The 17,496-nt window shown below is 28.3% G+C and overlaps 2 protein-coding genes across 3 annotated transcripts; both read left to right on the top strand.

Annotated features, from left to right (window-relative positions):
• The first annotated feature begins 1,076 nt into the window (after positions 1–1,076).
• On the top strand, positions 1,077–6,047 carry LOC122850873 (integrator complex subunit 6-A). Its single transcript, XM_044149933.1, has 4 exons — positions 1,077–1,675; positions 1,774–1,851; positions 1,970–5,018; positions 5,099–6,047. Exons 1-4 carry the CDS (start codon positions 1,559–1,561, stop codon positions 5,284–5,286), a joined length of 3,432 nt encoding a protein of 1,143 aa, XP_044005868.1. The 5' UTR covers positions 1,077–1,558; the 3' UTR covers positions 5,287–6,047.
• A 163-nt stretch (positions 6,048–6,210) lies between these two features.
• LOC122850857 (double-stranded RNA-binding protein Staufen homolog 2) lies at positions 6,211–11,379 on the top strand. 2 transcript variants are annotated; one of them, XM_044149923.1, is made up of 6 exons: positions 6,211–6,325; positions 6,758–6,841; positions 7,074–7,264; positions 8,329–10,023; positions 10,386–10,594; positions 10,667–11,379. In XM_044149923.1, exons 2-6 carry the CDS (start codon positions 6,786–6,788, stop codon positions 10,919–10,921), a joined length of 2,406 nt encoding a protein of 801 aa, XP_044005858.1. In that variant the 5' UTR covers positions 6,211–6,325; positions 6,758–6,785; the 3' UTR covers positions 10,922–11,379. The 2 variants fall into 2 exon arrangements, with proteins under 2 accessions (XP_044005858.1, XP_044005852.1); XM_044149917.1 differs by having other exon boundaries at positions 6,231–6,397.
• Positions 11,380–17,496: the final 6,117 nt, after the last annotated feature.

Raw genomic sequence — 17,496 nt, 5'->3', positions numbered from 1 at the left:
GACATGAGGGGCTGGATCAGCCATGTTTTAATTCTTATTTTTTAAGAATTATTTGTTCGACGCTACTGCTCTCTCATCAAGTTTGCATGACAGGCGCATGTGCATGATCATGCGCATGAAAGTGAAAAAAAATAAATACACAAAAGAAAGCACCTCATGTTTCAATTTTTATTTTTCAAGAATTATTTGTTTGACGCCACTGTTCTTTCATCAAGTTTGCATGACAGGCGCATGTGCATGATCATGCGCATTAGAGTGTACAAAAATAAATACACAAAAGAAAGCACCTAATGATACATTAGGTGCTTTCTTTTAGGTGTTTATTTTTTTTTCCTGTTTATTTTCACGCATGCGCATTTAAATGCGCAGTCGGCAGAAAGTCAGATTGCAACAGCGTAGGACATAAGGAGCTGGATCAGCCATGTTTTAATTCTTATTTTTTAAGGATTATTTGTTTCGACGCCACTACTCTTTCCTCAATTTTGCATGACATACGCATGTGCATGATCATGCGCATTAAAGTGAAAAAAAATAAATACACAAAAGAAAGCACCTACCATAGAAAAAAAAATCTACGCGCATGCGCCGTAGGACTTTAATTAGGCAATTAATTTTAAATTTTTATTTAATTAATTTTTAAAAAAGTTGACCTGGGACAAACATTACAAATATATATTTGGAATGTACAAATGATTTCCTATAAAATACAATCATAAATTAATTTTTTCAGCTGGTCCTTATAATTTGTCGGCTAAGTGCAATATTAATTAATTACAATTAATGAGGGGGGTTACAAATAATTAAAAGTACAATCGATTACAATCATTAATTTTATGTCAGCCCGTCAATTGTCGGCTAACTGATTACAACCAATAAATAAATTACATGTATTTTATTTGTACATTTTTACCAATTTCTTTTTTATCGATTTCCGGATAAAACGTATAATACGTATACGACGCCGAAAATAAGAGCCGTATAATACGGAATATTATATGGTGTATAATACGGCCGGATAAAATGAGCCTAACTGAGCCCTTGAGAATGTGAATACGGGTGCAGGATAGCCACGGAACGCACCCCAACACTGGCCGCGACAGTTGCAGACAGTTGTTGGCTTCATGGCTTGTTGCTGTTGAATGCTGCAAATATTAAAACGACTAAATTGGACTAGATAACTAGATAGAGAGTAGATACATAAGCATACATAAGTAATAAGTATACACCATCTATTGAAACCATCAAGAATCATTGGAGATTTGGAGAATGGAGAGAGATGTGCAGGCTGGTGCAGGCTTTATATACTCAAGCATTTTTCTTGATTGTAATTAATTTTTTTCATCAAAAATATATATCGATAAAAAATATTTAGTTAAAAAAAAAACAAAGGGTTGAATCGCCTAAGGGGTGAAATTTGAAGACATTATATATTTAGGTTATTATAAAATAGTTTTGGTTAATAAAGGTCCAATATTGTTGTAATTGAAATAGGGTCAGAAAAAAAAGCACAAAAAAAAGACATTAAAAATTAACTACATAGGATAGATACACATACAACATGACTATAATTGTGTTTTTAATTGACACGTCGGCTTCTATGAATCAGAGGGCTTATTCTGGAGGACGACCGACCCTCCTTGATGTAGCCAAAAGTGCTGTTGAAACTTTTGTCAAGGTAAGCAACCCAAAACAATTCCAATGATTAATTACTTATCCTTTGGATTTTTCCATTACTTGACTACTTATTGAAATACACAATAATTTATTTATCAGATGAGACAGAGATCACCCGAGAGCCGGGGTGACAGATACATGCTGCTGACTTATGAGGATCCTCCAAACAACATAAAAGTAAATATATTTATTCAATCAAAGTAAAAAAAAAGATTTAGAGACATATAAAAACAGTCCAATTTTATTTATAAAAAACTTAAATTAACATTTGTTATTTAAAAAAAAATTATTTCAGGCAGGGTGGAAAGAAAATTTAGCAACATTTATGAATGAATTAAAAAATTTACAAGGGGTTGGTCTAACAACATTGGGAGCAGCATTAAAACATGCATTAGATGTTTTAAATATAAATCGTATGCAAACTGGTATTGATACATATGGACAAGGTAGATCACCATTTTACTTGGAACCATCAGTTATTGTATTAATAACAGATGGTGGAAAATATACAACATCAAGTGGTGTACAACAAGAATTTACACTACCAATGCATTCACCAATACTTGGTTCTGAATTAACAAAAGAACCATTCAGATGGGATCAAAGATTATTTTCATTGGTATTACGGTTATCTGGTACACCAGCTATTGACAGAGATATTGGTTTAGTTGCAAGTGATACATCACCAATTGATGCAATGTGTGAAATAACTGGTGGTCGTTCATACTGTGTAACATCAAATCGTATGATGTTACAGTGTATTGATTCACTTGTACAAAAAGTACAATCAGGTGTTGTTATTAATTTTGAAAAAATTGGTCCAGATCCACCACCACTTAGTACTGATTTACCACAAACACTTCAAGAACAACAAGAACAACAACAACAACAACAACAGCAATTACAACAGCAACAATTACAGTTACAATTACAAAGTAATAATGAAATATGTGATAATGACGATGATAATTCCTCAAATACAATAATAAATGGTATAAGAACATCACAATATTTACCTACTCCTACAAATGTTGGTAATACAGCATGGCATTCATGTCGTCGTTTAATTTATGTACCACGTTCAGCACAAAAAGGTTTTGCTGTTGGTTTTTGGCCAATACCAGAAAGTTTTTGGCCTGATTTAAGTGCAAGTTCATTACCACCACGTTCAGCTCATCCAAATGTTAAATTTACTTGTACAAGTCAAGAGCCAATGGTAATTGAAAATTTACCATTTGATAAATATGAATTAGAACCAAGTCCATTAACACAATTTATATTAGCACGTAAACAACCAACAACATGCTGGCAAGTATTTGTTGCAAATTCATATAAATCAAGTGAAGTTGGTCATCCATTTGGTTATTTAAAAGCAAGTACAAATTTAACATGTGTTAATTTATTTGTAATGCCATATAATTATCCTGTTTTATTACCATTACTTGAAGAATTATTTAAAGTACATAGATTAAAACCAACAAATGAATGGCGTACACAATTTGCAAATTATATGAGAACAATGCCAACGTATTATGCAATATCACTTAGAAGGGCATTATTAAGAATGGGTGCTGCAGCACCATTAGCACAAACATTAGTACCAGATACTCTTGATAATTCATTATCCTACAGTGTTATGAATTATCTTAAAAGACTTAAAAATCAAGCAAAACTTGAATTTGAAAGATTATGCAACGAAGTTATATCAAAACAAGTTGCAACAGCAAATGCAAATGTTAATGGTTCAACAACAACAATAACCGAGGGTGTACGTGTTATACCAAAAGTACCATTAAAAAAAGATCTTATATCACATCCATTATTACAAGATAAATTTACGGGTTTACGTGATCAATTAAATGAATTTGGTGGTTTTGTTGTTGGTCTTGTTAAAAATCAACAACAACAAAAAGGTGCCCATAGTTATAGAAATGCATTTGATGTACCAAGAAAAAGTTTACTTGATCAAGTTGTTAGAATGCGAGCAAATTTTTTACAACCAGGTTTATTACATACAAAATTATTGGATGATGATTATGTACATTCAATGCCTGTTGCACAAATGGGTAATTACCAAGAATATTTAAAAAAAATGACTCCACCATTGAGAGAAATTGAAAGTGTACCAGTACGCCAGCATATGTTTGGTAATCCATTTAAAATTGATAAAAGAATGATGGTTGATGAGGCTGATATGGATATTGTTGGTTCACCATCATCATCAAATTCAAATAATAATAATAACAATAACAATAACTTAAATATAAATAATACAAATGCTGGTTCAACATCAGTTATTAACAGTAATAATCAAATGGTTAATAATTTAGGACAAAATTCAATACCAATATCAAGTGTTCTTACATCAAACATACCAAATAAAAATAGTTTGAAGAGACCATTGGATAATATTGGTAATAATAGTCCATTATTAACAAGATCAATACCAAATAAAAGAAAACCTGGACCAATACCAAAAGAAGTTGTTATACGTAGACCATTATATAATAATAATGTTAAACCATTGACACTGTTGAATTTATCAACATCACCAGTACCATGGAATCAAGCTGATACTCCAGCACCAAAAAGTCCAACTTTACCTCCACCAGAAATTAATGCATTTACAATATCTTCATCACCACCAATGTCATCAGTAACTATACCATCACCAGAACCAATAACAATACCAGTGGCATCATCATTAGCACCATTATCATCATCAACAACATCTTCACCACTATTACCAGCACCTATTTCACCATTACCATTATCAACATTACCATCATCACTATTGCCATCATTAACACCACCACCGTTATCACTACCAGTTGCAACAACAACAGCAATAACAACAACAATAACAATTACAACAACTACAGCAACGACATCAAGACCAGTATCACCAGCTATTCTTATTGATACAGATAACATCTCAACAAATTCATTCACAAATTCATCAATAACCATTGATAAATTAACAAATGGTTTATCAGATACTGGCATGTCGAGTACAACAGCATATGAACCACTACCTGTTGAAATCAATGATAACCATAATGATTTACCAATTATACCACGTGTTGCAGTAAATAATATATCATCATCATTACCAAAAAATGATTGTCAAATTAATGATAATATTAATAATATTGTTCAAGATGTTTGTATGAAAAATCAAAACAATGTTAATGTGGAGGAAAAAAATGATAATAAGATGAGTAATCATGTAGAACATAAAAAAGTTGATCAAGTTTTTAGTAAAAAAGAACTTGAAGAAGTTAGAAAACATAATTTATCAATAAGAGAACTTGTACACAAAGAAGTACGACGAAAAGGAACAAGTAAATATTTATTAATTAATAATTTTTATTTTTATTAATTAGTTTTGATGAAATAAATATTAATATTACTTTTTTTTCAGATCATACAACTCTATTTTCACATATTCATCAAGTAAAAGGAACTCTTGATATTCGAATTGCTTTTGTTCGTGAAATTGTCAAAGAAAGTCTTCGTTTTAAACGAAGAAATTTAGCAAAATTGTTGGAAGAATATTTAAGCTCTGTTCAAGAAAACGAAATTGTCATGAACATGAAAGAATTATCCTAATATTAACTTCAATAAATTTATTTTATTTTTCATTTTTAAATAGTATAAAATAAATCATCGATTTCAAATAGTAATACATTCGACAATGAAATTATAAATATCAGTTTTTTTTTTTTTTTTTTTTTTTGTTTGTTACTAATTAATCAATTAAACAAATATACAATTTAAATTTTTATTTTAGATAAAAAAAAAAAAATTATTACATTATTATTAGTGTTAGTGTTACATTGAATTGTTGAGCAGACATATTTATGAAAATATTGATTTTCAAATTGTAATTATTATTTTTAATCTATTATAAATATTATTATTATTATTAAACTATACATTATTTAAAAAATATCTTCATTCTTTCCTTCTTTTTCATTTTTTTTCTTTTATATAAAAATAAGTATTGATAGCTTTATACGCTTGTAATTAAATGAAATCTCATACATTAAAAAAATGAGACAACAATTTTTTTTTTATTGTTAATAGTTTATAATAAATACTACAAATATATCCACCAAGTGCGATTTTTACCGAATAACATATACCTATAAAAGAAAACATGTTAAAAGTAAATAATAATTAGTTATATTAAATTTCAGTATAATATTTTTAAAAGATTGTATATAATTTATACAAAGATTGTTTTTTTTTTTAAATCTAGTGAGATGTTTTTTATTTAAAAAAAAAATAAAATAATAAATCTAATAATTTTATATTTTGTTTTTGGAATTACTTATTGATTCATTTGTACAAAAATAAAAAAACAAAAACTATTTTGATGCTCAAGTGTTGATATTTTATTTTTTAATATAATGAAATTTAAAATATTTAATTAGATAAGCAACTTATGCGCCTAAATTTTTAAGCCAATCATTGACGTTAATTGAACACATTTTTTCATGTAAATTCAGCATAAGGATTACAGTAATATTTAATAATCAAAATGGCCGCATGTGATTGTAACGGTGATGCCTACTTCTCTCTCTTCTGTTTGACACAAGATAATTTTTAATAAAACTTAAATAAACATAAAATTTAATTTATTATTGTGAGTGGCATTGTGTGAATTAAATTTATTATATTTAAATAAGTTATACACATTAATAATCAAATTAAAATTGTAAGTTTAAGTTATATAAAAAAATTAAATAAACTCAATACAGTATGCAGTTGTAATCATAACGGTTGTGGCATATTCCATCTTTTATTTTTTACAAAATTTTTATTATCTTATTTCTGATGATAAAATATACTATTATTAACCAATTAAAGTATTTACTTTTATGATTATTTATAATTTAAAATTAATTATAAATCATTTTTAATCAATGGTCTATGACAATTTATATTAATTTAATTTTTTTTTTTTTCTTTACGATTGACATTGTTCTGTTTTTGTCTCTTTCTTGTGGTGTGTGTAGTTGCAATTCCCGGTTTTTTTTTTTATTCATCATTTATTAAAAATAGTGTATGTTTACAGGTTTATAACAGATAATTCCGTAATCCGTATGATGTTGCGGCATCAGCATCACACTATTCAAAATCAACTACGAGATCAAAACAGGTTCGTCTAATTTTTGTCAATAAATTTTTTGGTTATTAATACTTAAAATTTATATTTTAATAAATTAATAAATTTTTATTTCTTAGATGTATTTTTTTTTTAAATATAATCCTAATTACATATTTATTTTTTAATAATAAAAATTTATTTAGAGCAGAATAACGAATTCGATAATAATTGTTATCAAATTTACTTGACATACTTACAATGTTCATAAAATTTTTATGACTAGAATTGCCAACTCGACACGACAAATGTCACAGTCAAACATGATACCAGCTCACCAGGCACATATGCATCTTCATCGTGGTATACATGGACCACAGCAAATAATATCAATGAGCCATCAACCAATGCATCATATGCAAAATTCTGGTCCTCGTCAGCCTATGATGATCACTCAAAATCCACAAAATCCAAATGGTTCGTTACATACACTCATGCATGTTATTGATTTTTGATATCAAACCAAACAAAAAATGAAAAAAAAAAAAAAAAAAAAACAAACTCATGTTACCATAATATCATGTAATGCAACAATTATTTTCATCGCATCACACTTTTGCATCTTAATATTGTTATCCTCAAGTATAGGCACCTGTATTTATTGACATTCCAGGAAAGGTGTTGTAACAAATAATCTTTAATTGACAAAAATAGGAATTTTTGTTTATTTTTCTGATTGAAGTTTGATTTTTTTTTTTTTAAGTTTAATCATTTATTTATTTTCTTTGATTTCTAATTTGTATGATTTATTTATTTTTCAATTATGATTTTTATTTTCATTTTTTTTTTTTTTTTTTTTTTCTTGGGAATTTATATTATTATTTTCAACCTGGATTCTGTTTAATTTTGTTGGGAAAATTTGGATCAGTTGTTTGGACCAACCGGTTGTATCGAAGGTCGGTTCATTAACTCTTTAGAAAAAAAACAATCAATCAATCAAACAAAGAACGAAAAAAAAGACTCGTTTTAACATTTTAAAAAAAAACTCTTCTATTTTTTCTGGGAAAATTTGATCAAAGCTTGGTTTATTCTATCTTTAATTTTTGTTTTATGATTTTTTTTTATTTTTGATTTTATTTTTATTTATTTATTTATTTATTCTTCAAAATTTATCGAATTAAGTTGAAATTTTTGAAACAATATATCATCACATCATTTCATTTTCATCTCCTTGCTATCAGCATTATTTAGTATTGCATTTTTGCTTTGTATTGTTGACTTTTTTTTTTTTAACAAAAACAAATATCGCTCCTTTAATGCCAATAATAATTTTGTCATGTTAGACTGTTAATTTAAAAAAATTCTAGTTTAAAAATCCATATTTTTGGCATTAGAGACGTGACTGTTTTTTGTATACTGTAGATGTAATTTCACGCTTTTCTACAATTAATAAGTGCTTTAACAGTAAAAATTTACTAGGGTAAAGTAATAACAAATAATTTAAAATTAACAGCTGAAAAATGAATGTATATTTGATCTAGGCACAATGTTAAACGTTGGTTTGAATCGACAAGGAGATGGCAGTCAGACTGTTATTCAATATCAACAGCAAGTACCACCTCAACAACACCAACAACAACAACAAATTCAAAATCAAAATCACCAACCAAGCAAAACATTAAATGAATCTCCTATTAATCTTAATAAACGTCAATTAAGGGATCAAAGTCCGTCCAATAAAAATCATGGAAATTCAACAAATATAAATAATATTGATTTAACAAATATGAAAGAAAAAACACCAATGTGTTTAGTTAATGAATTGGCACGTTTTAATAAAATTCAACATCAATATAGGTTAACAAACGAACAAGGACCAGCTCATAAAAAACGTTTTACTGTAACGTTAAAACTTGGTGAAGAAGAATATGTTGCTGATGGTGCAAGTATAAAAAAAGCACAACACAGTGCAGCAACAGAAGCACTTAGTAAAACATGGTACAGACAACCACCGCCAAAACCACGTGGTATGCGTATTAATTCATCAGGTAAATCATCAACAACATCTGGTAATTATACTAGTCATTTACCACCAACTGTTGAATTGAATGCTCTTGCAATGAAACGTGGTGAATCAACAATTTATACATTTAAACAAGCACCATCAAATCAACAATTATTTATACCACAAAATTTCGGTAATTTACCAAATCATCAAAGATCATTTACACCAAATTATCAACAAGTTAGATCAATGAATAGTTATCCAAAAAATGATGGATTATATTTAGTTACATTGACTGTTGGTGAACGTGAATTTATTGGTAAAGGTGTTACAGCACAAGCAGCAAGACACGATGCAGCAAGTCGGGCCCTTGAACAGCTACGTCAACTACCATTACCTGAAGATACAACAACAACAACGTCAACAACAACAACAACGACAACAACAGCAACAACATGTGTATCAGCTGAAAATGGCTCATCAACATGTAGTTCTGGTATTGATGAACAAAATTCAGAACTCAAAAGTCCAGTATCACTTGTACATGAAACAGCATTAAAACGTGGTTTATCAGTGAGTTTTGAAGTTGTATCAGAAACTGGAAAACCTCATATTCGTACATTTTCAACAAAATGTATTGTCGGTGATACTATTACAATTGGTGAGGGTTCATCAAAAAAAGTATCAAAAAAAAAATCAGCTGAATTAATGCTTGAAAAAGTTAAAAAATTACCACCAGTTACAATAACAGTACAAAATAAAACAATACGTTTGAAACGTAAACCACCAGCAACTAAAAAAAAATCAAGAAATTTAATAAAAGATTATCAAGAACCAAAGTCTATAGCTGATACATCAGATAGTGTTAATCCAATATCACGGTTAGTTCAAATACAACAATCTAAAAGAGAAAAAGAACCAATTTATACATTACTTGAAGAAAAAGGTGCACCACGTAAACGTGAATTTTTAATGGAAGTATCAATTGGACAGTATTCAGCAACTGGAATTGGACCAAATAAAAAAATGGGTAAAAGGGCAGCTGCTGAAGCATTATTAACACAACTTGGATATAGTAAACCTCAAATACAACCAACTAAACCAGCAATTAAAACAAAAACAACAGATAATGATAATTCAACGAATACAAGTGGGGAAAGTAAACCAAGAAAAGTTACATTTTTGAACGATGAGAAAACGAGTGAAGAGTCACAATCTCAATCACATGGAGGTAACATAAATAAATTACATTTTTAATAATTTCAAAAAAGATATAAATTAAAAATAGTCTTTAGAAGATATTTTTGAGGACGAAAAAAAAAACCATATATTTTAGATTTTTTTTCTTTTTTCGTCTTAAAAATTTAGAATCAAAACAAAATGTTTAATTATTTTATTATTTATTTTTTTTATTTATTATTTTTAATACTTGTTGATTAATCGAATTTTAAATTTTCTCATTAGTTTCTCCAATTGATAAATATTTAAAAACAATTTATTTTCAATTGCAATAAGATTTTTATTTTGTAAATAATTTCATCTAAACTCTCATAAATATTAATATTAATTTTCGGATTTTTTTCTATAATTAAGGATCATTAGGACGTCAATTAGTTCCTGGTCTTCTTCTCGTTGATGGAGGTCAAGATAGTAAAATTAGCAGTGGACCAAGTGTTCAAGCAGTAGCCGAGGAACTCAGAGAACAACAACAGACTAGTCCACCGGGTATATCACCAAAAGAACAATTAACATATCTTGCTCAACTATTGAATTTTCAAGTTGAATTTAGCGATTTTCCAAAGGTAAATATACTGACTTAAAAAAATTAATTATTTAAATATTAATAGTTTAAATTTATTAATAAAATTTTTAAGGGTGTGCACAAGGAATTTTTATCATTGGTTTCACTCAATACTCATCCACCTCAAGTTTGTCATGGACATGGACCAACAACCAGTGCAAGTCGTGATCAAGCAGCACGAACAGCACTTCGTACACTGAGCAAACTTGGCCTTGATAGTGTTACAAGTACACAAAATAATAAACAAGAAAAAAATGATGCGTCTGATGCCATTCACATCAATACTCAAACAAAGACAAATATGCTTAATCAAGCAATTGATAAATAATTTTAATATAATGAAAAAAAAGTCAGTTTCCAGAATAATCTTCAAAACCGTACACTTCCTTTTTCATATATACATGATATCGTTTTATGATTTTTGTTTTTTTTTATTTAAATTTTGCCACAATCGTATAAATGGCAAATTATTATTATCTTTTCTTTGGCATCAATGTTCCTGGTTTTATTTTTATTCTGTTGAATTTACTCGCAGTATTATTGCCCTCGCGGAGAAGAAAAGAAGCTGATTTTTTTTTAAATCAGCAAATTTGTTTTTCTATTGATAGAAAGTAATATATAATTTTTTTTTCTTTAAATTAATTTAAGTTTATTTAATTTTATTATTTGGTTTTATTCCGCCTGGGCGAGATAACACATGAAACATTAAAAAAATAAAAAAAGTTATTTAAAAAAAAACAAGAAATTAATAATATCGTACTTTAGATTATACTTTATAAACAAGATCGTCAACCGATTAATACAGAATAATAACCAAATTAATTTTTATGATAAAAAATGAAAATTAATTTTTAAATGCTTAGATACGCCATTTAATTTTTGCATTTTCTTTTGTTTTACATCGTTAAATGAAATTTTAGTTATAAGAAAAAGATTTAAAAAAGAAAAAAAAAATCATAATTTTGAGGCAAAAAACAAATTTAATTTGTCTCACTCAAAGCCTTATGATCATTCGAAAGGATTCAAAAAAAATTTTCATCTTCGTAATAAAATTATGAAAATTAAATCCTAATTAAACAAAAAAAAAAAAATGAATTATCATTATTCAACGATGTTGCATAATGTTGTTTTCAGTGATTAAATTAATTAAATAAAAAAAATTTAAATAAAGTTGGGAAATGTTACTTGATAAGAATTATGATAATCGTTTTAGATTACAATACATTTTGGATAACGTCGGTTTTTTTTTACGAGTATATAAATCGAAAAAATCAGAGATATTCAATAAGCGTTTAACGCAGTTACCTGTTAATTAGGTTTTATTATTATGTTCATTAATGTTATTATTATTATTATTATTATTATTATCATATGTATTAATTTTCTGTTTTTTTCGATTACTTCTTACAATGCACCTGCCAACTGCAGTATTTTTTTAATTTTTCTGGCAGAAAAAAAGGTGTATTTTTAGAAATTCGTCCCCGACGTTGTCCATATTGAATCTTATCATTCTAAGCCTAATCGAATAAAAAAAAAAATGAGTAATAAATTTTTCAATTATTTATTTCATTTGCCTGTGCCTATAAAACTTATTCAGACAATTATTTTGTTTAATTTTAATCATTTTATATAATATATATATATATATAAAAAGTTCAATCCAGATAAGAGAATAAAAATTTGAGAAATTAAATTAACAACTTTATTTGTTATAAAAAATAAATAAAGTCCACTGAAAAAAATATTGAGTTGTTAGGTCATGTTATTATTGTCAAAATAATCTATAAAAATTTTTAGTTTTGTTTGATTATTATAGTTGTGTCAAACACTGTTTTCGACGATTTGATGAATTTTTTTCATTAGTGTGATTGCCTAATGTGATAAAATTCTTGTTTGTTTCTGTTTTTTAGAATATGAGTCAGAATATTTTTATCTAGTCTTTAAACTTGGCTCCACAGAACGTGGCAAAGTGATACAATATACAAATCATTTGGCTCCGGTGAGTATAAATCAAATTTTAGTTTTAAATTCATAACACTTAAATTCGTGGGTTTTAATAAGAGCATAAATTTCCGTAAAATCATTCAAAAATAAATTAAAGAATCATCAGATATTCCACACAGGTATTTACGAATTAAAAAAATAACATTGAATTTATTTTTTTGCAATAAAAGAAAAAAGTGGAATACTTAAAAACGTTTTTGTTTGAAGTTAGCTTTTTTCAATTTGATATTAATGTCTCAATATAAGGTCACTAACATATGCTTAATTATCATCATAGATATTTGTTCATGTTTTAAATGTTATGTAAATTAGTCAACATTCAAGTAACATTTAAGACCTGAATTAAACATGTTATTATCAAGTATCAAATAAACTATTGTAATAAATAAATAGCGTTTTTATTATTATTAAAAATAATTAACAGGTAACCTTTGGCACGTCATCAAATATGCAATATTTTCAATTCATCATTTTCATATCGCTAATTTGCCGCGGGCTAAGTTTAAGCGATAACGAAATAGATTGTGAGTTATAAATATATATACCTACATAATGTTCGTAGATGAAAGAAAAAACAAACGAAAATTTAAAAAACAATTCTAATTTCTAGATGATTATGATCAGAATGAAATAGACTCTACATTTTATAATTTTTTAAATGTCACGTTGAGAGACGCATTAAAAAAAAAAAATGAAGTTTTGGATTTTCCTATTCTAGATCCTTTTTTGAAAAATAATTTCAAATTGAATGTCAACGTTCAAGACGTAATGTAATTTAAACTAATATTAAAGTTAAATTAATTTTTTTTTTTTTCGTTTCACGAAAGTAAAATAATAATATTGATAATAATTCAGTGCAGATATCAATTTAAAAGATCTAAAAATAAAAGGAGTATCAAGATATATTGTGAAACATTCATCAGTATCAATAATATCTAAACAGTTAAGTTTTAAACTTGATTTTCCGAATATTTATGCCGAAAGCTTCTATAGTCTCAATGGATCAAACAGCATTGATGCTCATATTTTTGGGGATGGAAAAATTAAGAAAGTATTTTTAGTATTAATTTTTAATTTATTTTATTTCATGTAATATGGTGACAATATTCTTCCGAATTTTTTCCATATAATTATTCAGTATTATTTTTACCTATATTCTCAAAAATTGACCAAACTAAAAATCAAACGGAGAGATTACAAAGTAATTTGGAAAAATATTTTCACCAGGATAGCTATTCTCGACATAATTATCCCCTGTACCGGCGACAGGGATAACTATTTTGTGGAAATTCACCTTAATTTATGGCTTAATTTGTATCTTTTTCAATGGTTTCCATCAAACGACTATATCGCTTTCGAGCGTTTTCATGTTATCCCCGGTACAGCAGTCCAATGCACAGGGCAAATTTTTTACAATTTAGGGCTTTTTTTTGCCGGTAATGGCGCTTGTCAAATTTTTTTTATATAGATTTCACATACAAAAGCTCTACAAGCGCCACCAGTAGAGGAAAAAAGCCCTAAATTGTAATGCCCTGTGAATTGGACTGCAGGAGATAATTATGTCGAGAATAGCTATCCAGAGTTGGATGTTTGTTTTGTTTTTTTTTTTAATTGAATAATTAAACCCTTTATTATTAAAATTTTAGTGCTACAATACAAAATTTTTCTATTGATGCTGTTTTCAAAGTTTCTATTACACCTGAAGTATGTATCGATTCTATGGAAACTAACATTTCTATTCATGCACTACCTGTAAGAGTAAGTATTAAGTATTTTATTATCAATTTTTTATTAAAAAAGTATACTAAAAGTTTATATTATTTTTTCTAGTTTAATGCTATTGGACTATATAATGACACATTTGTATCTGAAATGGCGAGTTTACTAATCGAAGAAATAGCACCCCAAATTGTTGATGAATTTGAAAAGGATATAGCCGAAATTATAAATAAATATATTGTACAAATTGGAAACTCTTTGTTGAAGGGTTTAACTATAAAGGATTTTATTCGTGGAGGTTGGAATATTTTACTAAGTCAAATACCTTCGTTTTTAAAATTCGACCACTTAAAAATTACACTTTTTGAGTAAATTTTTATTATTAATTAATATTTAATATTTGATTACAGAAATAATTGATTAATAGTTAATACATTTTTTTTTTTTCTTTTTCGTAAAATAATTTTCAATGTATGTATTGAAATATTAAAAAATTATAAACATAAAATTTTATGATACAATTTAAATCATTTAATGTTATTGGAAAAAATATTGAATATATTATAGTGATTTTATATAATAATAATACATCTTGAATATTACTTGTTTTGTTCAAATAAAAAAAGTTTTAAAAATTATTATTTTATTATGTTACTCTTTTAATTTGAAATATAATGAGAATGTTTTGAAATTTTGTACACAGTTAGATCTTTTTATTCTGAATACATACAACGGTTTTATGTTGATCAGTTGAATTTTTTGTATTTAATTATTGAAAACATTATTTAACATTGGCTCTTATGGAGATTTCGGATAGAAAAAATAATGAAAAAGTCTTGAAAAAAATCACATATATACTAGAAAGCGAGTTTTATTAATTGCGCGAAAAATTTTTATATGCATATGTTGATCGGTCAATTGATGAGTAATTAATTATAAACTTTTCACACTAGGTGCTTTCTTTTGGGTGTTTATTTTTTTTCCTATTTATTTTTGCGCATGCGTAGTTGAATGCGTTGTCAGCAAAAAGTCAGTTTGCAACAGCGTAGTACATGAGGGGCTGGATCAACTATGTTTTAATTCTTATTTTTTAAAAATTGTTTGTTCGACGCCACTGTTCTCTCCTCATGTTTGCATAATATGCGCATGTGTATGATCATGCGCATTGAAGTGAAAAAAATAAACACCCAAAAGAAAGCACCTTTTAATGCGCATGATCATGCACATGCGCATATTATGCAAACATGAGAAGAACAGTGGCGTCGAACAAATAATTCTTAAAAAATAAAAATTGAAACATGGCTGATCCAGCCCCTTATGTCCTACGCTGTTGCAAACTGACTTTTTACTGACTGCGCATTCAACTACGCATGCGTAAAAATAAACAGGAGAAAAAAAAAAAACACCCAAAAGAAAGCACCTATTGTAGACGGAGCGCATCATGACCACGCATTTGCGCAAAGGTGAAAAAGCACGTGAGTTTTCAAATGTTTGTAAGTGTGTGTAACAGTTGTGAAAAGTATTTTTATAATAATTAATAATAATTAAACAATAATATTTTTCTGATTTGCACCTATTAAAATTCATGGAAAAAAAATCATGTCCACCACAACAAAATATCAAAAATTTTCTATGATCACAATCTTGAACTTCCGGGCTTCCGAATGATTTTTGGAACGTACCCTTGATTTCTTTACTTCTGCGCAACTGCGCGGTCAGAATGGGTGAAAAAAACTGGCCAAAGAACGCAGCCTTTAGATGCTTTCCTAGGGGTCCGTTCAGAAACTCCCATTTTTTCGGATCTTCAAGTTGGCAGACGTCAGTGCCCATCTAAATTTCTGGTCTGAATCACCGCCATCTTGAAGATCCGAAAAAATGAGAGTTTCTGAACGGACCCTAGAGAGTTTCCTAGAGTGTTCCGTTCAGCCATATATTTAATACTTCTATATTGCGCATCGCCTATGCTTTCCCATAAGTGGAACGTTGTCACCTCAAACGGTGCAGACAATAGGTGCTTTCTTTTGTGTATTTATTTTTTTTCCTATTTATTTTCGCGCAGGCGCAGTTGAAAGCGCAGTCAGCAAAAAGTCACTTTGCAACAGCGTAGGACATGAAGGGCTGGATTAGCCATATTTTAATTCTTATTTTTTAAGAATTATTTGTTCGACGCCACTGTTCTCTCCTCAAGTATATGAGCATGTGCATGTTCAGAAACTCTCATTTTTTCGGATCTTCAAGATGGCGGCGATTCAATCCAGCAATTTAGATGGGCACTGATGTCCGCAAAGTTGCGCAGAAGTCGAAAAATCTAGTAAAATTTTTGAATTACGTATGTGTGAAAACCCACGGTAGGTGCTTTCTTTTGGATGTTTATTTTTTCCTATTTATTTTTGCGCATGCGTAGTGTAATGCGCAGTCAGCAAAAGGTCAGTTTGCAACAGCGTATAGTACATGAGGAGCTGGTTCAGCTATATTTTAATTCTTATTTTTTATTTATTTGTTCGACGCCATTGTTCACTTCTCATGTTTGCATAATATATAAATTGGAAAAGAAATAAACCATTCGGCGAATTCTTTTGGGTGTTTATTTTTTTCACTTCAATGCGCATGATCATACACATGCGCATATTATGCAAACATGAGGAGAGAACAGGCGCTTTCTTTTGTGTATTTATTTTTTTTCACTTTCATGCGCATGATGTCATGCAAACTTGTTGAGAGAACAGTGGCGCCGAACAAATAATTTTTCAAAAAAAAGAATTAAAACATGGCTGATCCAGTTCCCAATGTCCTACGCTGTTGCAAACTGACGTTTCGCTGACTGCGCATTCAATTGCGCATGCGCGAAAATAAACAGGAAAAAACAAAACACCCAAAAGAAAGCGTTAACAGATAATTCTTCTCGCAGAAGCGCAGAAGTCAAAGAATTAGGGGACGTTCCAAAAATCACTCGGAAGCCCGGAAGTTCAAAATTGCAATCATAGAAAGTTTTTGATATTTTGTTGTGTTAGACATGATTTTTATTCTATGAAATTTTATAGGTACAAATCCAAAAAATATTATTGTTTAATTATTAATAATAATTATAAAAATACTTTTCACAACTGTAATAAGTAACAAAAGCAAGTGGCATATTGCAATATGGATAATTTTGTTGTTTACAATCTACAGTAACCTCCA

Source organism: Aphidius gifuensis, linkage group LG1, assembly GCF_014905175.1.
Source record: "Aphidius gifuensis isolate YNYX2018 linkage group LG1, ASM1490517v1, whole genome shotgun sequence".
In the NCBI taxonomy this organism is placed as follows: domain Eukaryota; kingdom Metazoa; phylum Arthropoda; class Insecta; order Hymenoptera; family Braconidae; genus Aphidius; species Aphidius gifuensis.
Note: the sequence above shows the minus strand (reverse complement) of the source record. Positions and strands in the feature narration are given on the sequence as shown.